Below are 22,472 nucleotides of genomic sequence, written 5' to 3'. Positions count from 1 at the left end.
CATCAAGTACATCTCTGAGCTCTTCATTTGTAAAAGTCGCTTTCTCGGCCCGGTAGTCAACCACGGTGTAGTTCTTGTGGTACCAAGGGATCCTGAGTACCAAGCTTTTGATTTGAAGCTTTTGGGGCTCTGCTTTTGGGGCTCTGCTTTTGGGCATCCCTTGTAACCTTTAAATTAGTGGTGAGGGCCTCACTTCTCAGAGCATCTGGACGCAGAGTCTGAGAGTGAATCCCGACCCACTCTCTTGTACTTCGAATTGATTAATACAAAAAGAAATACCGAAAGAGGCGCTAGTCTTTGGGGCCAATATCTCTAGGCACGGAACTCTGTCGGGCCAGTGCAAATCTATTGTGATCTGTGAATTGTTTTGAAGTGGTTGTTTGGTGCTGTCGCGATTGATTCTTGACTTGGAGTGTCCAAGTCTGTTACAGTGGTATGAGAGCATGGCCGATTTCTCTTCTACGAGAAATCCGATCCCCAATTTTTTTTCTGCGGCACCTATGGCTTCACACAAGGATCAGTCGACTCCCTCTGCATCTGGAGATGCGGGCACGGATCACAACGAAGATTCCGGCAGAGAGTATGGCCCGCCTCGGCCTACTCAGGCGGAGCGGCGAGAGATGGAGCGTCCCCAGTTGATTGGCGATGCAACGAAGATGATGCTCAATTTTGCGAAGGACCCAAAATTTGCAAAATATATGAGCGAGACTTCTTTCAAGAAGTGCATGAGCAGTGGCCAGAGCTCATTTGGGGGATCATGGCACTGTACAGATCAGTAGTAGAGCATGTACGCACCTCAGAGGGTCTATCTAGATTCTACACCGGTTCACTCCATTATTGGGCTGAAGCATGGCTGCCCGTTCTCTCCTACTCTATTTGGTATGTATGTGGATGAGGTTTCTGACTACATTGAGATAGATGGGGATAGAGGTGCACGGATGGCAGGGACATGGATTCCGCTCTTGTTATATGCTGATAACATTGTGTTGATCTCCGACTCTCCGGAGGGGATGCAACGTCACTTGGATGCTTTGCATAGGTTTGCCCATGAAAGTGGTTTGTCTGTCAGCCTTGGTAAAACCAAGGTCATGGTATTTAATACCACCCCACATTGGATCAGGAGGTCAGCGCCCGCATTCACATACGGCCAGGAGGCGGTGGAGTATACAAATGCTTACACTTACCTTGGAGTGGTTTTTAGTGAACTAGCATTTTCATTGAGGAGAGCAACAGAGACTAGATTGACCAGAGCCCATTCGGCATTGGGTAGATTGGAGAGGATGTGTTCACAGTTTCAGTTTGGAGCCTTGGACGAAGCTCTGGCTCTATGACACTTTGGTGGCTTCTGCATTGCTCTATGGAGCTGAGATCTGGGGGCCTTCATTGGATCATCACGGGAGGACAGGTTGCACTGATGGATGGGGGGACATGGTGAAGCCCCTGGTCTCTATGATCTCGTGGCTCATTAGAGCCAAGGCTTCAGTACCACGTGCCATTATCCGAGCAGAGCTAGCTGCCCCCTCCACTAGTGGTTGAGGCGCTCACCAGATTCGTCTCCTTCATACACCGCATGTGGGAACTTCCTAGAGATAGATACGCCCGCCTTGCACTTGAGTCCTCTCGACAGTTAGCCATGCAGGGAGATACAACATGTTGGTATGGGGAGATGACATCATGGTTCCAGGCGCATGGGTTCAGTATAGACAGATTGCCCCCCTTCCAGTACTCACTGGATGCACCCTCCCTGACTCTTACACAGTCCAAGATCACCAGGCTCATTCGCCAAGACCTGACCCAGCTAGACACCAGGAGGACATGGATACAGCCAGCACAGGAGCTGGGCACGAAGATGGCTTTCTACAGAGAGCATCTTCTTTGTGACGAGGCCCATATACATGGACACCCACTTGTCTCATGTGATACGGTGTGCTATTGGCCAGATACACATCTTCACACCAGCTGCGGATCGAGACTGGGAGATACAATGGAGTACCAGCACAGGCCAGGACATGACATGGAGCTTGAGACAGAGTTACACTACACATGCCACTGCCCCGTCTACTACGAGATACGAGGCCACTTCCACTGCTTGTTCAGAGAGGGCTTTGGACCACTCTCCAAAGTCATAAGGTACAAGGATCAGAGATGCCTGGGTTTGTTTCTGCTCGAGCTGCACAGACATAGAGAGAGCTTGATGAGAGGAGAGGCCACCAGTCTCAGAGACACATCACAAACTTCTTTAGAGCAAACACTAGATACCCGGAGGAGTTTCTACCACAGCAGATCTTGTCGCCTCACACCAGAGGCACACAAATCGACCGAGCGACTGAGTTGGGGAGATCCAGATGCCCATGACTCCGGAGGACTACACAGCATCGACGGAGGCTACATCAGAGGATTCAGATCACTTTGGTTCAACATGCACGATGCCTGGTCAGACTGCTTACCATGGAGGAGATTGATGAGATCTGCCAGCAACCAATGTTGGATCTCTTGTGACTTGTGATTTAGCTATCCAGGCTAGCTGCTCAGTTCACACCTACCAGCTTAGGATTTCATAGTATTTATATTTTGTCATTTCATTTTGTTACTCTGATTTTGTATCAGATCCACTACATTGTAACGCTCTGGTCTCATAGGTCATTTTGCCCTTTTGAAGACGTTAATATAACATTTCATTTCATTTCATCAAGGTGGCCAAGAAAGGAAAAGACAAGGAGATAACGCCCACGTCCACACCCAACAACATCATTAACCAGACACTAGAGGAGGAACAGAGGAGAAGGGTGCGCGCTTTACATGTGAGAATTTGCGGTCTTAAAGACAAAGGCAATGTGGACGAAGAAGTAAAAGAACTCAAAGCCTTGATGGGGATTCATGAGCCGACACACACAAGGGCATGGAGAGTGGGCAACATAAAGAAAAATGGAGGCAGTGGAGAAACCTCAAAAGAAAGAGCACTCATCCTCCGTTTTCCCTCCATGGAAGCAAAGAAGTCATTCTTGAAGAAAAGACCAACTCTTAAAGAGATTGGCATCTTTCTTGGGGACGATCTCACCCTCTCGCAGATCGCTCATATGCAGGAAGTAATGCCGGAGATTAGAGGGGCAAGGGGAAAAGGCAAGATCTCTTTTTACCGAGACGGAAAAGTGGTAATACTTGAGCGACGCTCCACATGACGGTGCGAGACTTATGGGACCACACTCAAAGTAGCTGCCTGGAACTGCAATGGATCTATGCGTCTTGATGTGGGTGCTTTTGAGGATAGCTTTACTGGAAGAGACATCATCTTCTACTCTGAGACACACCAGGCCCTTGGGCAATCCATGCCTCACATCAGTGGATATAGGTGGGAGATAGCCTACAGACAGGAGACACGCTCAGAGCACAGAGGGCGGGGCTCGGGAGGAGTGGCAGTGTTATTTAGAGAGGATCTGCAGCCACTGATACATATAGCCCGCAGGGACGAGCAGGCTAGGTACATGTGGGTGAGACTGAAAGCAGAGACAGGCAGATACCTCTATCTAGCTATTTGTTACTTTCCCTCGAGTACATCAGTTTATGCACCACCCAGAGGACAGTCCCCTTTCTCTATTTTGGATGATGACATATGGGAGTTCTCTAGGGACGGTGACATTATCATCCTCGGGGACTTCAATGCTAGGACTGCCCATCACCAGGCAGTGTTTTATGATACTTCAGAGGAGATGCTAAGAGAGAGAGAGATGTGGCAGAGACGGGCCTTTCCAGACTATCACACGATATGGAATATACTGAGTATGGGCGACACCTGATAGACATGGGCACTGCACATGGATTGGCCATCTTGAACGGCCTACATAGATTTCGTGCTGCGGGAGGTTGTACATGCTTCCCACATAGACATGGAGCCAGCACGGTGGACTATGTCATGGCACAACCGAATCTCATCTCTAGTATCGAGGATCTCACAGTTGGGCCCAGACCGGTTGGGGTGGCGGTGGATCATGCTCTGGTGTCAATGACCATCTCCTTCCATTTTAGTGCAGCACACAGGCCACGAGTAGCAGCCCCTACTCGCTACACATTCACAAGGGAGACGGACTCGGTATACATGGACGGAATCTACAGACGCTTATGCACTGAGGACCCGTTGCGACCTCTGGAGGAGCTAACTACTATACTGACACAGACATTACATGAGGCAGCAGCTGAAGCATACCCACACACCCAGCCTGAGCAGAGCCGCCGATTTGGGAGCATGCCTCAGAACAGCTGGTACGATGAGGAGTGTCGCTAGACTAGAGCCAGACTTCAAAGGGAGGTGCTGTTGGGGGGCGTCACTCACAGACAGTCATAGATGGACTTCCGATGCCTGGTGCGGTGGAAGAAGAGGGCTTTTTCGGCTAGACTCGAGCAGGATCTATATCAGTTATTCTTGAGTCAAGACTCGCGTGAGGCGTGGCGGCTTTTTCATGAGCAGTCCCCCCCCCCCCCCCCCCCCCCCCCTGCTATTTCCTCCACAGAGACCTGGGGTCAGTACGCATCATCTTTGTACACAGTACCTGGACAGCCGCCCTTCCCCAACCCCCCCGACCCATGCCCGCATACATGTGTCTTTTTCATTGCTTAGATGGTGAAGAAAGCCATTGACAGGATGAAGACTGGGAGAGCATATGATCATGAGGGCGTAGTAGCTGAGCATTTCATGCATGCCAAAGACCTACTAGCAGAGCTTCTAGCAGTTATGTTTAACCGTGCCATGTGTGAGGGCCTATCGGACACTTGGAGCCTATCTACAATCGTACCTATCTTCAAATCAGGAGACCCCATGGAGCCTGGGAATTATCGCACTATTATGATTGGGCACACACTGGCACGGTTGTATGCATCCATTCTTGAGCAACAGCTGAGTAGATGGGCAGAGAGGGAAGGAATACGTGCAACTGGGCAGGGAGGATTCAGGAGAGGCTTCTCTACTCTCGACCATATCTTAACACTCAGGGCCATCATTGAGGAAGGCAGATCTCATGGGAGACGGATCTATTGTAGCTTTGTGGACTTCCGCAAAGCTTTCGACACGGTACCCAGAGCTAGACTGATGCGCAGATTACAGGAAATGGGAGTACCCACAGAACTCATTTGGGGGATCATGGCATTGTACAGATCAGTAGTAGGGCATGTACGCACCCCGGAGGGACTTTCTACACCGGTTCACTCCACTATTGGGGTGAAGCAGGGCGGCCTGCTCTCTCCCACTCTTTTCAGTATGTATGTGGATGAGATTTCTGACTACATTGACAACGATGGGGATAAAGGTGCTCAGTTGGCAGGGACATGGATTCCACTTTTGTTATATGCTGATGACATAGTGTTGATCTCCGAATCCCTAGAGGGAATGCAACGTCAATTGGATGCTATGCATACGTTTGCCCACGAAAGTGGTTTGTCTGTCAACCTGGGTAAAACCAAGGTTATGGTGTTTAATACCACCCCACAGTGGATCAGGAGGTTAGCACCTACACTCACATACGGCCAGGAGACGGTGGAGTACACAGACGCTTACACTTACCTTGGAGTGGTTTTTAGCGGACCTACATTCTCACTCAGAAGAGCAGCAAAAACCAGACTTACTAGAGCCCACGCAGCATTGGGTAGATTGGAGAGGATGTGTTCGCAGGTTCAGTTTGAGGAGCCGCGGACGAAGCTCTGGCTCTTTGACACCTTGGTGGCTTCAGCATTGCTCTATGGAATCGAGATATGGGGACCTTCACTAGATCACCACGGGAGGACGGGTCGCTCAGACGAATGGGGGAACATGGAGAAACCTCTCGTCTCTATGATCTCGCGGCTCATTAGAGCCAAGGCATCAATACCACGGGCCATTATCCGAGCAGAGCTAGCGGCCCCCCCCTTGTGGTGGAGGCGCTCACCAGATCAGTCTCCTTCATAAACTGCACATGGGAACTTCCTAGAGACAGATATGCTCGCATAGCACTTGAATCCTCTCGACAGTTAGCCATACAAGGAGATACAACATACTGGTATGGGGAGATGACATCATGGTTTCAGGCACATGGGTCCAGCATAGACCGGCTGCCACCATTCCATTACTCATTGGATGCACCATCTCTCACCCTTACACAATCAGAGATCACCAAGCTCATACGCCAAGACCTGACCCGGCTAGACACCAGAAGGACATGGATACAACCAGCACAGGAATTGGGCACGAAGATGGCTTTCTACAAAGACCACCTTCTCCAGCTTACGGAAGATGGTTTTGTGGCGAGACCCAAATACATGGATACCCACTTGTCTCATGGGATACGATGTGCTATTGGCCAGTTACGCACATCTTCTCACGAGCTGCGGATTGAGACTGGGAGATACAGCAGAGTACCAACGGAGGACAGGACATGCCCCTTGTGTAACATGGAACCTGAGACAGAGCTACACTATACATGTCGCTGCCCCGTCTACTACGAGATACGAGGCCGCTTCCATTGCTTGTTGAGAGAAGGTTTTGGACCACTCTCAAGAGTCATGGGATACGAAGATCAGATGTCTGGGTTTGTTCTTGCTCGAGCTGCGCAGACACAGAGATAGCCTGATGAATGGCGAGGCTAGCCAGTCTCAAAGACAGATCACAGACTTCTTCAGAGCAGACACGGGACAGCCGCAAGAGCCACTCCCACAGTAGAGCTCCCCCTCGTCTCACACCAGAGGCACACTGATTGACCGAGCGATTGAACTGGGGAAATCCTGGCGCCTGCGACTGCGAAGAACTACACAGCATCGACGGAGGCTACGACAGAAAATTCGGAGCACGCTGGCCAGGCATGCACGACGCCCGGTCAGACTACTGACCATGGAGGAAATTGATGAGATTCGCCAACGACCGATGCTAGATCTCTTGTGATTCAACTATCCCAACAAGCCGCCCAATTTTTTTTTTGCTTAGTCTTTTGCTTGGTTCACATCGATCAACTTAGGGCCCCATAGTATATATCTTTGTTTTGTACTGTTGTTAGGTTATTTTGTTACTCTGACTTTGTATCAGATCCACCACTTTGTAACTTTCGGGTCTCATAGGTCATTATGGCCTTTTGAAGACGTTAATATAACATTTCATTTCATTTCATTTCTCTCTTTCTCTCTCTCTCTCTCTCTCTCTCTCTCTCTCTCTCTCTCTCTCTCTCTCTGCACTTTATGATTGTACTTATAGATGTGCACCCATACCCCCTAGAGATAAGAGTTCCATAGGATCACATTTTGTTACTTCGTACTTTTGTCCTCTGCCAATAGATGGAGGACACACACATGTACATTTGATTTGTTTCATAGGCCGACTTCGGCCTCTAATAGATGTAAAAGGATCTCTCTCTCTCTCTCTCTCTCTCTCTCTCTCTCTCTCTCTATCACCCAAGTGTGGTAGATTGGTTATGCCATTTCCCTCTTGAATAACAAGTCTTGAGTTCAACTCTCCTTGTCGGCTAGATCTTTGAGGTCTCTTGGGATAGTTTCCTACGATGTTAAAACTCTCTTCTTCTTCTTCTTCTCTCTCTCTCTCTCTCTCTCTCTCTCTCTCTCTCTCTCTCTCTCTCTCTCTCTTCATTGATGTATACCATTTTATATCTCCAGTATGGTTCAGGATAGAGCTAGCTAGACCTCATATCATGATTGTATACGTGACGCATATAGATTTGCATTTAGAGCCCCTAGTAGTAGAGCTCCATGCCCCCCTCTTCCTACTCATTGTACACCCAGATTCAGCCCCAGTGTCAGCCTAGTACTCAGCTACAACTTTTTAGTCCAGTTCTTTTTCGTTTTGTTGGGATGACAGAGGATACCCCACACATGTACACTGATTTGTCTCAGGGGGCAAGCTCAGTCTTTTGGAAGATGTTAATATTTTTTTTTTCTTTCGTACTGTCTGTGCGGTTAAAAATGTTTGCTTAATTCAACGTCAGATCTTTTGTTAAGCAGGTCAATACAGGAGGGTTTGAGTTTGGAAGATGGCACAGGGGACAAGGAAGGTTCACGAAAAGGATTTGAATACTGGCTTGATGAGGAAGGACTCTTTAACTTGGATGAGGAGGGTCGTGCAGAACGGCAGCTGAGTGCTGTGGCTGCCTCCAATGTTATTCGAAATTTTTCCTTCATGCCTGAAAACGATGTTCTCATGGCTCGTAATAGCCATTGTTTGGAGACATTGATTCGATGCATGGAAGATCACCACACTGGTACACTATTGAATGTTTTTAAAATGTCGCAGTTCTGAAACCTTCTTAAGAAATACCATCTCCTTACACATGCATATGCACAGGCCATGTGCGTTTGCGCACACGGTCTACCTATTTGTTTGAATGAGTATCATATTTCAAGCATGATCTATGTAATTATATTGCAGAGGTCGGCGGGTGTGAACCTATATATATTACCTTGTGCTCTTGATACAAAGTTTTGTAATCAGAAGATGATTTTATGGATTCTTAGTGTGCAGTTTGTGTTCGTCATTGTAGTCTTTGGAAGCGAATAATACAACGCTACATGAATTGCCATGCAACCTGGTTTAATTCATTTTTCAATATTTTGGAACGTCTTGAGCTTACCTGAGCTTGGATACGTTCAAGTGCAAAGATATCAGGGACATATATATGCCTGTCTGTATACATCTTCACAAGTTTATTATTTGAAGGCTTTTTCTTTTCGGGTTTTTATTTTGCCGATCGATGCTTGTGATAGCCATCCGAGTGGAGGCACCTAAGACTTTCCTGTTCATTGTCTGCAGAGGATGAGGAATTGGTGACAAATGCAATCGAGACCATAGTAAATCTGGCTCCTTATCTTAACTTGCGATCCCTTTCAGAGCAACTGACAGAACCTCACAGCAGAACCATGTGAGTATCACTAAGAGGGGGGAGGTGCTTCAACCTGAAGTTTCTACTTCGATTTAACAAATGCTGTATTTTTTTGGTTTGTGAGTTGTTATAACCTTAAGTTTATGTTTACGGTGTAAGGACTTTTCTTGCTTGTCGTCTTGTCTTTCAAGCAACCTTCAAGACCTTCACTGCTGGTGAATCTTCTTAGCTTAAAGGACTGCAAAGCAGGGCTTTAAAAACTACACCTCTTGTGCATGTTTTGCAAGTTACTTTCAAGACCTTGTGTGTTACGGTTGTTGCAGTGGCTTGTATTGATTGTCTTGCTCATCAGGGAGAAAAGAGCCATTGAGGCAATTCTTCGTATGCTGGAGTCCCCAGTGAAAGCTTGGCATTGCTCTGCTGCAGAATTGCTTGGTAGGCTTGTGGTTAACCCAGACAATGAGCCTTCTTTACTTCCCTATATACATCAGGTATACATGTCTATAAGGTTTCATCTGCAAGTTTGTGGATTTCAATTAGCATCACTGTGGATGCATTGCATCTCTTGTGTGAACCCCCTCTCCTTATTGTGTGCCTATGTGTCAAGCCATGCAATCAAGATTCAAACCCATGTGTGTGTTTGATGTGGACAAGCTTGGTTATCATCATTGTTGCAGGATAAGCATCTTGTGTAAGGTCATTCATGTGTGCCAAACGATGCCCCTCTAGCTCTACAAAAGAGCATGCTTGGTACCTATGTGTTAACCCACTGTATTTTGCAGCAACTCTCTTGATTAAGTTTGTGCATATAGTTAAGCTATTCTCAATTATGTATTAGCCGTGAGTGGCTCACTAGATCGACCACCCCAATCCTATACTTTTTACTATCGGTTGTAGATCTATAAGCGACTGGTTGATCTGCTGAGCTTGCCTGGGGCGGATGCACAAGCAGCTGCAGTTGCTGCCCTTTACAATTTTGCTGAGGTGAACATGGACTGCCGCTTACGACTTGCAAGTGAGCGCTGGTATGTCAAGACCACCCACATGCAATGTATATAGTGATCAGCATCTGCCTGATAATATCAAACTATTTCTTCAGGGCTATAGGTAGATTGGTAAAAATTATTCAAGCTCCTCATCCCCTATCAGAGGTGTGCCGCAAGGCTGCGCTGACGCTGGAATCCTTGGCTTCAGAACCACAGAATAAGTCCCTTCTACTTGCATATGAGCATACATTTGCTGAGCTTGCTTTTTCGGATGCCAAACTATCGGATACATTTGCACGCATTCTTTGGGAGTTGAGTTCTCGTTCAAGTTCAAAAGTGGCAGCAGCTCGTGGTGTTTGGGGTTCATGATGAGAAGCTAGTACCCAATGGTTTCATGACCTTGAGTTTGATCTAATTGCAAAGCAGATGATTGATGGTGCACATACAGATGCATACTTCTCTTAGTACGTGAATATCAGCAGATATACTTGATGGGTTTTAAGACAGAAAATTGTTGACCCAGCCATGAAACCATATCATGTGAAGAGTGGACCCCTGTTATGACCATGCCTTTCATGAAATCGTACAAGCTTTGTATACTTCAGGACGTAAATCGTGCCGTTTGGCAGGACTATCTTACCAACTCCACTAACTAGTTGCCTGGCTTGCAAGTATGAGATGCAATGCCACATCAAAGTGAAGGGGACTCTATGCCCACAAGTAGGAAACCTACCATTAAAGGTTAGTTGAAGTACTGACGAGTAACACGAGCACTCCAGTTGTTTTTTGGCCTGATTGGAGGAAAAGTGCAGTCTGTGATGAAATATCAATAATGTGTATATTTGATACCTGGTTACCATTTCTTCAAGTACATCCGTGCTTTCCTCCAAGGGTGTTAAAGTGCAATGGTATTTCATTGATTGAAGTGAAGATGAATATGAGGGTTGTGTCGAAGTGCAGACAATTTCCATGAAGGGGGTTGCAAAGCGTTTCATGTTGTCCTTTTGTATGATATTTTACTTCTTACCTTTACTGAACTTCCTACTTATTGCACTTTTTAGATCTTGATATTTGTCAGAATGGCCCTAACTTGTTTAGTTGCATACTTTATATGTCAATATTTTATTATTTATATTTTCATGGTATTTGCATTTAAAAACTCAATCAATTGGGTAAGCATATTAATTGTACATGTGTTTCAGTCAATCAAGGTAGAGAAGAACTCATGAAAACAAACTACTTATCCCTTCAAATTATATTATCAGATTTTGCAATTAGATCTGACCCCTCTGCGAGTTTTTGCCCTATGATAAGATGGAACCAATGGAGTTGCCGATATGGCATAGTGTGATGTGGATTAATTGACAGCTGATTAATCTAGACCCCATTTTTGATTAGTCTATTGTGTCACAAGGGTCGACTGTTAAATTTTTTGAGACGTGTCCTTGAGCCTGTAAGCTCCTTTACTCGCTTTGGGTTTGTATAAAAGCTTCAAAAGAAGATTGTGTTTTCCTCTTGATGGAGCCAGAGGTTTGGGGGTTCTCATCTTTCATTTTTGGTCCAATTGCGGTTTCTCTATACTAGAAGTTATTGGTCTTCTTTCTGAGCATTGCAATCTCTCTCCATTGTTCATAAGAAACTTGCATTCATTGCGTAAGCTGAATGTTGTTAATAACTTGATGTCATGACTATACTTTCCACTTCTTGGTAGAAGTGAAATTGATGGCATGATTTTCGAAAACAATTGTTTTCATCCCTTGTAAATTGCACAGAAGGTGGATGGTCAATGGGGAACAAGACATACTCATATATCCATCCAAATCTAAATTCAGAGGCACTCGATGAGTCAGTGCTGCAATGCTACCTTGTTAGCCTAGAGATGTCCCATTTTCTCACTCAAATCAAAGTAACAAATGAGTGGAAGAAGTTTGTGCTGGAGCCGAGAGCACCAGGGAAGCCAATGGTCATTGGCATGCTTTCTCTTGCTTGGGTCTTGGATTCCCAACATCATTGTCAAAATGTTAATGATTTCCCGTGATGATGAACAATGCACGACATATATATCTTTGTACACTAATGCTACAATGTGTATACAGGAGTTGACTAGGATATGCAGGCTTACACAACATCTAGGATGTGTAGGCACTTGTAGGCTTATTACCACCACAAAATTTTGAGGGAATAGTATCAAACACCCTGAGCCTCAAGACCAACCATAAACTCATCACAAGCACAAAAGGCAACATGATTAATATACTTTCCTATGAGGTAATCAAAGCATGTTGGAGCATCCAATCTCATCAAGTTGAATGAAGCTTGAAAGAAAGCATAAACATAACCTAAGAAAACAACAAATATGAGGATTGCGACGAAATTTCGTTTCTTATACAAGAAAACACAGTTATTAGATCCGGAGTCCAACATTGAGGTAACTTTCTTGGACTTGCCTCCCATCTTATGCACACTAAAAAACAATGTTTGAAAAGTTATTTTAAAAAAAGGAGTTTCTCCTTTTTCTTTTAAGTAGCAAAGAAAAGACCTTTTGGTGTGAAAAATCAGAATACTTGAAGTTGTGGTCCACCAGTTAGAGTGGCTCGATGGAAGCTTCCGATTGAAAACGAAAAATCCAAGTTGTAGCATGTGTGCTGTGCGTGTGTCCCAGAGAATACCCTAGATTTTGGCATAAATCCCAGTTGTTTGACTAGTTTGCCATTAACAAACATGGCCAAGAATATCACTTTTTTAAAAACTCTAGACATGCGTGCATTTAAGCACATATCTGCTTTGATTAACAAACATTGCATTTTGAAGGGGTGTGTCGATGATAAAAGATTAATAGATGTATCTCAGAATCAATTTGACCAAAAGGTCAAGTTTCTTCCCATAATAATAATGGGGTAAATTATTTGTTGACCAAATGTGATCCAAGGTGGAGTTATAGATTGCCATTTTTTGGGATAAATTTCCATTTAAATTGTATTAAGAGAGAAACATGGCTAGGTTCATGTAGGTGAAGAGTTTGGAACTTGGTCAATTTTAAGAACACCTAGTAGTACGAATGAACGATACAACTGATGAGCATTAAAAACACCTACTAGTATCTAGAAACAACCTCTAATGAATATAGGACTATTACAAGAGATTGTGACATACTTATCTTGTGTAAAAATTTAATGTAGTAGTAATAATATACCATGCAGATGGCAGTTTTCATGGTATTCAAGTTACTGATTGATGATGTTCCTAGGGGCACATGTTTAATTCTTGACCAACCACTACCGCATGGTGTTGCTTATGACATATAATGTGATGTTCCCTTGAACTATCCATTGAGCTATCTATGTAGTTGCTCAATAAAAAGCCCTTGGGTTCCCTTCATGAATGCATAAAGAGGGGACCGGTGGCTCTTTTTAGAACAACTACATATTTAGTTGAGCAGCCATGCTCAAACATGGGTCCCGAACTATGGATGATAAAACCTTGGGAGATCAAGGAACTCACAACTTTATATATACCCATATTTATACTAAGATATTCTTAAATTTGTAAAATAATAATGCACAAATTCAGTGGCGCATGTGCGCGTGCAGATATACACATGGAGAGAGAGATATGATTATTAAATTTACAAAATAATAATGTACAAAGTTAGTAGTGCATGTGTCCGTGCGCGCGCGCGCGCACACACACACACACACACACACACACACACACACACACACACACACACACACATATATATATATATATATATATATATAGAGAGAGAGAGAGAGAGAGAGAGAGAGAGAGAGAGAGAGAGAGAATCCTTGAAGGTCAAGTATGACCTATGGGACCAAAAAAACATGTTCAATGCTTTATTTTGAACTGATCCCTGACTTGATGTTTTAAGGTTGGGGACATGAGGGTGGCGATTGAGAGTCTAGGAAGTGAATGCAGAACAAAGGTATGTAGAAAGTGAATTGGGTTGAAAATGTGAAGAAAGAGAAGCTGAGCACTCAATTAGGGTATGACGTGTAGACTTGCGAACTTATAAGGGCCGTATTGGGGAAGAGAAGTTGAGCACTCATGTAGGGTATGATGCTCAACTCTCAAACTTGCAAGAGCCATAGTGTGCATACATGAAGGGACCCTTCCCTAGTGCCCCAATTCCTTGTCTCACACTGAAGGGAGTGGATTAAGACTAATCGCTACTATGGTCGGGATTCAGAGAGAGAGAGAGAGAGAGAGAGAGAGAGAGAGAGAGAGAGAGAGAGAGAGAGATTGTATTCTCATCCTTAAAGGTCAAATATGACATATGGGACTAAATGAAACATGTTGCATGCTCTATGTTGAGCTGAACAAATACTATTGATGCATAAGGCCTGTGGAAATGAGGGTGGCAATTGAGAGTCCATGAAGCGATTGGGATAAAAAGCTACGGAAGGAGCATTCCAAGTTAAAAATGTGAGGAAAGCAATCTTGAATGTGATCAACAAAAGCGAAGCCCTCAAGTTGTGTATGATGCTCTAGCCGTTGATGTCTTGCACCCATCCTGAGCTCAAGATATTCCTTATATGAGTCTTTTAAACTTTGTTACTTGCCTCCCATGAGATTCTAAGAAGCGTATGGGTAGAGATTTGATAGAATACGATAATGTGCTATGGTAAATCCTGTCTGAGATGGTGAGATCATCTTCTCTCCACCTAGTCTACAAGACAATGAGGCTTGCCCCTCATCCATGGACCATATATAGATGTGTGTCCACATTGGTCCGGGTGCCTGCGCACTACGACCAGGCGGTCTCTCCCTGAACCCCATCCTCATGGCTCTATGACTGGAGGACGATCAACCTAGTCAAGACCATTATAGAGTCATGACATTACTCCCCCCTTATAAAGAGTTTTGTAAAAAAAAAAGAACATGGGGAAATCTCTTGGCAATTGCACTACGGTGTTCCCAAGTTTCAACTTCCTCATCTAAGTCTATCCATTTAACTAGTACCTCTTGGTACACCTTATGATGGGTTTGTCTATCTCGGTATCCTAGAATTATTTTCAGTTCATGCGATATCTTTGGTGGCTCTATCAAGTTGACCAAAATCTTTGGAGAAAATACGTTCTCCAATGTGTGAATTGATTTCTTCAATTTACTAACGTGGTGAAAATAGGGTGAACTTGAGGACTCTCGGATAACTCAAGAATATATGCTACGTCCCCAATCTTTTCAATAACTTTAAAGGGACCATAGTATCTAGAAGAAATTTTGTCACACTTTCCCATTTTTATGGCTTCTGATTTCATACGAACCTTCAGGAATACCAAGTCACCTTCTACAAAGGTAACTTTTCTGTCCTTAAGCAACATAAGTCTTAGCATGATCCTGTGCACTACAAATCCTTTCTTTTGTTGCCTGCAACATATCATTCATATTTATCAACGAAATCCTTGACAGACTAAGTTTTCTTCTTCCCTAGGAGATCTTGACTGGAAACCATACATGAACATGAATGATTTAAATCTAATTGCTAATTGTTTGGAACTATTGTAAGCAAATTTTGAAATGGGTAAGTACTCTTTCCAGTTAAATTGCTTCTTACATAAGAATGCAACATGTCCTCTATGATATGGTAGCCCATGAGACTGCGGATGATTTACTGTACTCAAGTCAAAGTAGTATCCAACATTTTGAAGACTTCCCTACAAAAACGACTATTGAACTTTTTATCTAATATGACATTATAATTATGGGCATGCCATATAACTTGTAGAGATGTTCAATAAAGAGTTTTGCCGACTCTAGCATCTAAACCATTTTTTTCATGGCAATAAACGTTTCCATTTTGGTTGATGTGTCCACTACCACTCATAGTGAGTCCTTCCCTTGACTAGTCTTGGGTAAATCAATAATGAAGTCCATGGAAATGCTTTCTTATTTTTCTTGAGGAATCTCCAAAGGATTGAGTAGTCTCTCAACCGTGAGACGCTCATGTTTATCGACACTTATTGCATTGTAGTACATAAGTTTGGACGTCCCTAAATAAACTAAGCCAATAAAACTATCTTTTAACGAGTTCATAGGTCTTCTGAATCACGAGATGACTCGCACTTGGACTGTTGTGACTTTTCTTTTTTGGAACTTATTGCATTGCAGCACATAAGTATGGATGTCCCTAAATAAACTAGGCCAATAAAATAATCTTTTAACTAGTGCATAGGTCTTCTGAATCCTAGAATGACCCGCACTTGGACTATTTTGACTTTTCTTTATTGACACTTATTGCATTGCATCACATAAGTCTGGACGAAATCCCTAAATAAACTAGGCCAATAAAATTATCTTTTAACTAGTGCATAGGTCTTACGAATCCTGAGATGACCTGCAATTGGACTATCGTGACTTACTTTAAGAATGTGCACTAGAAAGTTGCCAATAGTTGGTACACACACTCTACCCTTGTAGAGTAAGTACCCATCTTCCAATGGAGTAGTTAGCATAGTCTGTGTCGTCAAATTTTTCTCTGCATCACACATAGATCTCAATCATTGACTTATGCGTCTAAAACAATGGCATCTAATGTGCCCTTTGTGACCACGATGCCAACATCTCAAGCGATTGACGTGAACAAGATCGCTATCTTAGATGAGTCATCATAGTGGACCCAAAACTATCACACATATCAACTACCATAATTGAAGCTATGGCTCTACAAAATGTACAAAGGCAATATGCATAAATCAACGCCAAGGAGAAATTCACCAAAGCTAGAATAAAAGAGCTTCCTACGGGGAGAAAATGCTCTCAAAAGATCTCACCAACACTCGTATGCTCAAGCGCATCAATGCATAAAATCGCATGCAGTAGTGTAACCGCATCTCCCTTGGATGAAGTTTATCAACCCCTTTTGAAGCCGTAGCTGTCAAAGGTGATGAAGGTTCTATGACAGAGCTCTCTGGCCCCAAACTATACCCAAAAGTCTTGGTTAATCTCTATGAACTAACTCTCGCTTCCCAACCCATCGTGCATATGGCTATCCTCTTCAAACTAGTACTACGCGTCGACGAGGGAGGTGGTCGTGCCTGTGACGTGGTGTGATCATGTATAACATGTCAAACCTCTGTAAAAGATGGATCATGTGCACATAAACTACATTGACTCCAAGAAATCACTCTTGAAGACTGAGAAGTTGAATTCATTGATTTGAGGCATACGACTAAGTGCATTCACCACTACGTTATATCTGTCTCTTTGGTAATGGATTTGAAGTTCAAACTCCTGTAGGATCTCTGCCCACTGAGATTTTCTTCCTTTCAATTCATTTTGACTTGAAAGCAATTTTAGACTCTCATGATCCGTTCGAACGTCAAAAGTGGCACCATATAAATAATGTCTCCACTTTTTGAGTGCATGTACTATTTCTAGTAACTCTCGCTCATAGGCCGAGTAGTTGCACTGGGCATGATCTAACTTTTTTACTCTCAAGTGCAATCGGGTGTCCCCTTTGCATAAGTACAGTCCCAATGGCCTCATTACTTGTGTTTGTCTCCAAGACAAACGGCTCATTCGGATCAACTATAGTTAATGTAGGTGCAACTACTATAGCTATTGTAAGCTTTTCAAAGCTCTTATGTTGGGCTTCTCCCCAACTTATACTTTTAATTTTTGACCTCAGCTGGTCCATCAATTTGACTGCGAACTTTGTGTAGTCCTTCACATATAGTTGGTAGCCTGACATATACCAAAAACTGCGTAGTTCCTCGAGATTTCTTTGTGTTGGCCACCTGAGACTACCCTTGACTTTCTTAGGTTCCATCCGTGCTCCCTTTGTGGGTACAATGTGACCAAGATAATGCATCTCGGTCTTGAAGAAATCACATTTGCTTTCCTTTGCAAATAGTTTATGTTTTCTCAATAACTCAAACACTAAACATAAATGTTCTAAGTGCTCTTTTTGAGATTTTCTATAGACTAGTAAATCACGTATGAAAATAACTATGAATTTTTCTAATGTATGCTAGATGCGGCTTAAAAGGGCCAACAGATGCCTTAATAATTCCAAAAATGAGTATGCTTGAAGTGAGCATAGATGGGAGATTATGATCTAGAACTGCAATGCTTGTAGTGCTCTACCAACCTGTCTTATGGCTTGTCGATTGGAGCCACGGTGAAGAAGTTATGGCAGTTTGAAATTTAAGTCGATTGCAGATCCGTACTGGATTGGGCAACTGCAGCCGAGGGGACAAAAATGAAATGAATGCATGGGCTTGAAGTGTTCACTTTGTGGAGCTCTTTGGTCTTTTTAGATCAGTGATCGGTTTTACGATTGCCAAGATATTGGATGGGGGCCGGTTCCGTACCAGTTCGATCCGCTCGGCTGGAGTGCCATCTAGGAGTTTTTGGCTCTCAACCGGGTTTTGGAATGCAATGATTGCGGGGAAATGCCAACACGGTTGCGGCTTGCTGGGGAAAAATGAGCTTCTAGGCAATGTTTGGCTGATGTGTATACACAAGTGTGATGCCTGATGGACATGTTCTTCTAGCAGTTTTTGGAGCATGGATTTACCTTCGAGGTAGTCGGTATGTATGCAAAAAGGGGTGTACCGAAGTTGTACTACCTTGGAAATGCCCTTGATGCTATGTATGCCAAACTCTAGGGCCTCCCAAAGGCAACCAAGTGCAGCAGCCGCCCAAGGAAAGAAGAAGCTGGCCGCCCACAAAAGACCTAAAAGAACGGCCACCCAATTAAGGGGTTAAGTGAGTGTGAAGAGAAAGAAAAGAAGAAGGGGAGGCCATGGGTGGCGACGGGTAGCAGCGCAACGTGATGAAGCCATGCTCGTGCCGGCTAAGGAAGACATTGGCTGAGCTCGATGAAGAAGGAAGAACCACACAACAGGCCCTCGCGCTCTTTTTGATACCGCTCTCGACGAAAAAGCTGCAGGGTGGACTTTGGCCATGCCACGTCATAACTGCGGCTTCCATGCCACGTCAGTCACGACGCTGTGATTGGGTGGTGGGGGGCAAATTTTTTGAGCTTTTTTTTTAGGGCAGCAAAAAGAGCAATAGGAGGAGAATTTAGACGGGCATCAAGGCGTGAAGAGGAAGAACAAAAGCAGGAAGCTCTCTCTCTCTCGTTCCCGAGCAAGCAAAGCACTCTCTCTTTCTCTCTCGTGTTGACGAGAATCATATCAAGATTTTTTTTCTCGATCACGGGATTGAGAACCGAGAAAAATCACTCTTTCTCTCGTACTTGGTTAGTAAAGGAAAGGGGACAATCTCTCTCTCTCTCTCTCTCTCTCTCTCTCTCTCTCTCTCTCTCTCTCTCGGCCGTAATCAAGAGAGGAGCCTGTAAGGGAGACGAGGAGCAATCGAGGGGTTACGAAGAAGCAAGGCAGGACAAGCAAATCAAGGAAAGTGAAAGCTCGCTCTTTATTTCTCTCTTTCGACCTCGGCTACAAAAGAAGGAAAGAATAAGGAAAATCAAAGGGCTCTATCTCTCTCGGCCTTCTAGAAAACTGAAGGAGACTCGCTCTCGAGTAAGCACGGAGAGAAGATAACCTCTCTCTACTGTATTTGGGAGATACAAGGGTATGAAGCAGGGATTTTTGCCAGATACTTACGTCCTAATCAGCTTATAAAGACTCTAATGGTGGGCATAAGTGAAAATTTTACAGTCTTGTGTTAGATAAAGGCAGTGTGCCTCACGGTGCTTTGCCCGTGTCTGCCGGCCAGTGTCCGGCTGCCCACATTTATCTCCTTATTCTTTATACATACAAAGAATCAGAAGCTCTCACTCACATTTTCACATGATGCTCACACAATGAGATTTGGGAGCTTCACCTCACATCCTTTGTCGTGCTCTCTCTCTCTCTCTCTCTCTCTCTCTCTCTCTCTCTCTCTCTCTCTCTCTCTCTCTCTTCCCTTCGCACTGTCTGCGCACATGCACCGCATCCGCACACTCACAATTGGTATCAGACCTTTGGCTTCGCGACAGATAGAGTGCTACAAAGAAGTGAGCTCTTGCCTATGGTGAGCTTGTTTTCGGTGGAAGCTTGAGATCGGTGAGCAACCACAAAATCTGTGCTCATGGAAGCTGGAGGGAAATTTCCAAGCTTGAGGGAAGAGTGTATTGCAAGTGTGTATGGTTATTTGCAGCCATATTTGCACAAAGAATGCAAATTTTCATTTTCGCAGGTCATTTTTCGGGCTCCGAAACAGTGTTTTTTGCATAACTTTTGCATACGGAATGCGATTTATGCAAGGTCAGGGTGTAACCTGGGGTTTTGGCACGCTCCGGATGCAATGGTAATGTCCATTTGAGCTGATTTTGACCTCTGAAATTTCTGCAACAGCAACAAGATTGCTGCGTTTTTGGGCCAAAACCAGTGTTTTGGCATATCTTGCACACTCTGACTCAAATCTATATGATCTAAGGGTCTACCCCAGAGTTTGTCGACGTTCCGAACGCAATGGTGATATCAAAATTTTAAAATTCTGATCTCTGAATTTCCTGCAGCAACCTGTATTTTGTTTGAGACCAAAAAGATTTGACAGTTAAGGACTTGTATACTGCAAATCGTTGTGTAGATTACGTCTGGGGATATGTAGGTCACATTGTGGAGTCCATTGGGTGCTGATTTAACTTGCAATTGTGTATACAATTGTTGATTTGGGATGTGGTTCTTGGACTAAGGCACATCCGTATGCAGTTTCTTGGCACATGGTTTTGTGTTGATGTATACTCTATGTGGGAACAAATGTGGAGATGTGGAGCCATCATGGCTAAGTATTTTGGATGCATGGTTGATGCTCCCAGTTGAGCACTTGTTTATGCGCATGCATCGAAGCTTTTATGCAAACAGGTTGACAGGTTTTGTCAATATGCCGTTGACTGGTACTTCGACTAGAGCGTGCTTGCTCTTTGTATGACTTTGTGAGGTGATTCTGGACGACTATATTCTCGGATTTGGCCATTTGGGCATTGTGTGTTGTCTCCATTTGTGGTTTACTGTTGAGTTTTTGCTCCAGTTACAAGGGAGACTCTGCCAAAATTTTGTAAAATTTGTTTGCCTATTGTAGAGGCTTGTGAGCTTAATAGTTTTCTCACCCTTGTCTACTTGAGATAGTGGTTTGCTCTCAGGTGGGAGAGTTTTGTGATCTCGAGCATTGTTTTCCATTGTTTGGCATGGCCATGAGAGACGAATTTTGTTCACGGCGACTGACATGTTGGTATTGTGGCCACAAGGGGCATATTAGGCACCGTTGCTTTAGATGTATGAGGCATCGGAAGAGGCAGATGTATGGTGCTACTATGAAGACAGATGCTAGAGAGTATGCATGTGACGGGCATGTCACTTTTGAGTTTAGCTTGCGTTCAAACTACTTTGTATCTTGGGATAGCACATTGTCTACGCGTTTTCTACTAGACGAGCACGCAGTTTTTCATGTGACGCCACGTCGTGATTCGTTTTACTCTTTCTCTAGTGGGAGACTTGGTTGTGTGCAGTTTGCTGATGGTTCAACATATGACATAGAGGGTGCTCGAGATGTTGGAATTGGAGCTGATATTGAGACAACTAATTCCAGTGTTAGAAGATTTCAACTACTAGTGTGAGAAGATTTCAGACAATGGACTGGACAGAAATCAGAAACTAGACTGGAATTTGGATACCGGAATAAGAATCAGACTTATGTACTGGAAATAATGTTCAGATTCAGATTGAGAGTACTGGACACAAAGTAAGTGTAACTGGAATATCTGCCATGATTGGGATTATAGATAAAAGATTACAGTGAATATGATATGATTTAGAGAGAGAGTACATCCGACAACAACTACTAATGATTCTCAAGTACAAGTGTAGCCAAAGTGCTAACCCAAATGATAACAATTGCCAACCCGATACAATGTAATGGGCCCTATTTATACACTTCAGGTTTACTATAGTAATTACCATAGTAACTACTAAGTAATTCGCTACCCGTCTCATAAGAGAATGTTCCCACATAGTGAAACTATCCAGCCGTCTACATCCTTCCCTTATTTCTTGAATTTTGGCAAGATTCCAAAATTTTTGAAAAATTCACTTGTCTGATTCTGATGTGAGACTGAAAAATCCACCGTCTGGTTCTAATGTTGGGAATCGGACTTGACCACTGACAGAGTGGCCATTCAAAGATTGCGAGAGGCAGCTGAAAAGTCCAAAGTAGAGCTCTCATCGTCTACCTTCCAGCTGAGGAAGAAAAGTCGCCACTGAATTCTGAGATGGAACTACCCAGTATCCTTCCATTGGACCGTCTTCCGTTTGCCCTTTGACTTGGAGGGTGCCTGAGAAGTCCCAGTACCAGCTTTCTCCTTCTGAATCAGTCAGTAAATGGCCTCCTGTTCAAGCTGATGCCGCCTTTCTGTGGTCATCTCTACTTCATAAGGTGTGAGGGAATGATAGGTTTTAGTGTCAGGATCATAGAGTGTACGCCTGCCCTTGGTAATCCTGTTCTGGCCAGCTTATGACAATGCGAAGCAGTATGGATCCATCCTTCTGGAAGAGGTTGATTAGTTTTGACCCGATCTTTGAAAAGAATCTTAGCTATCTCCCTATACTGTGGTGCCAGGCCCGCCTTAGCTGCAATATCCTTTTCAGGCAATTTAGAAGATTCGACAATAAGT

At 43.9% G+C, this 22,472-nt stretch overlaps 1 protein-coding gene across 1 annotated transcript in view; it reads left to right on the top strand.

Moving 5' to 3' along the window:
* The window catches only part of LFR (ARM repeat superfamily protein), a 34,206-nt gene extending 23,403 nt beyond the window's left edge, over positions 1-10,803 (top strand). The window contains exons 4-8 of the mRNA XM_086500995.1: positions 7,969-8,225; positions 8,774-8,882; positions 9,196-9,334; positions 9,741-9,868; positions 9,943-10,803. Of these exons, the coding sequence (XP_086357121.1) occupies positions 7,969-8,225; positions 8,774-8,882; positions 9,196-9,334; positions 9,741-9,868; positions 9,943-10,198 (889 nt within the window). The 3' untranslated portion in view covers positions 10,199-10,803. The remainder of the gene's footprint in view (positions 1-7,968; positions 8,226-8,773; positions 8,883-9,195; positions 9,335-9,740; positions 9,869-9,942) is intronic.
* Positions 10,804-22,472: the final 11,669 nt, after the last annotated feature.

This window comes from Adiantum capillus-veneris, chromosome 26 (genome assembly GCF_014529385.1).
Source record: "Adiantum capillus-veneris isolate H3 chromosome 26, ASM1452938v2, whole genome shotgun sequence".
In the NCBI taxonomy this organism is placed as follows: Eukaryota; Viridiplantae; Streptophyta; class Polypodiopsida; order Polypodiales; family Pteridaceae; genus Adiantum; species Adiantum capillus-veneris.
This window is presented reverse-complemented; position numbering and strand designations above follow the sequence as displayed.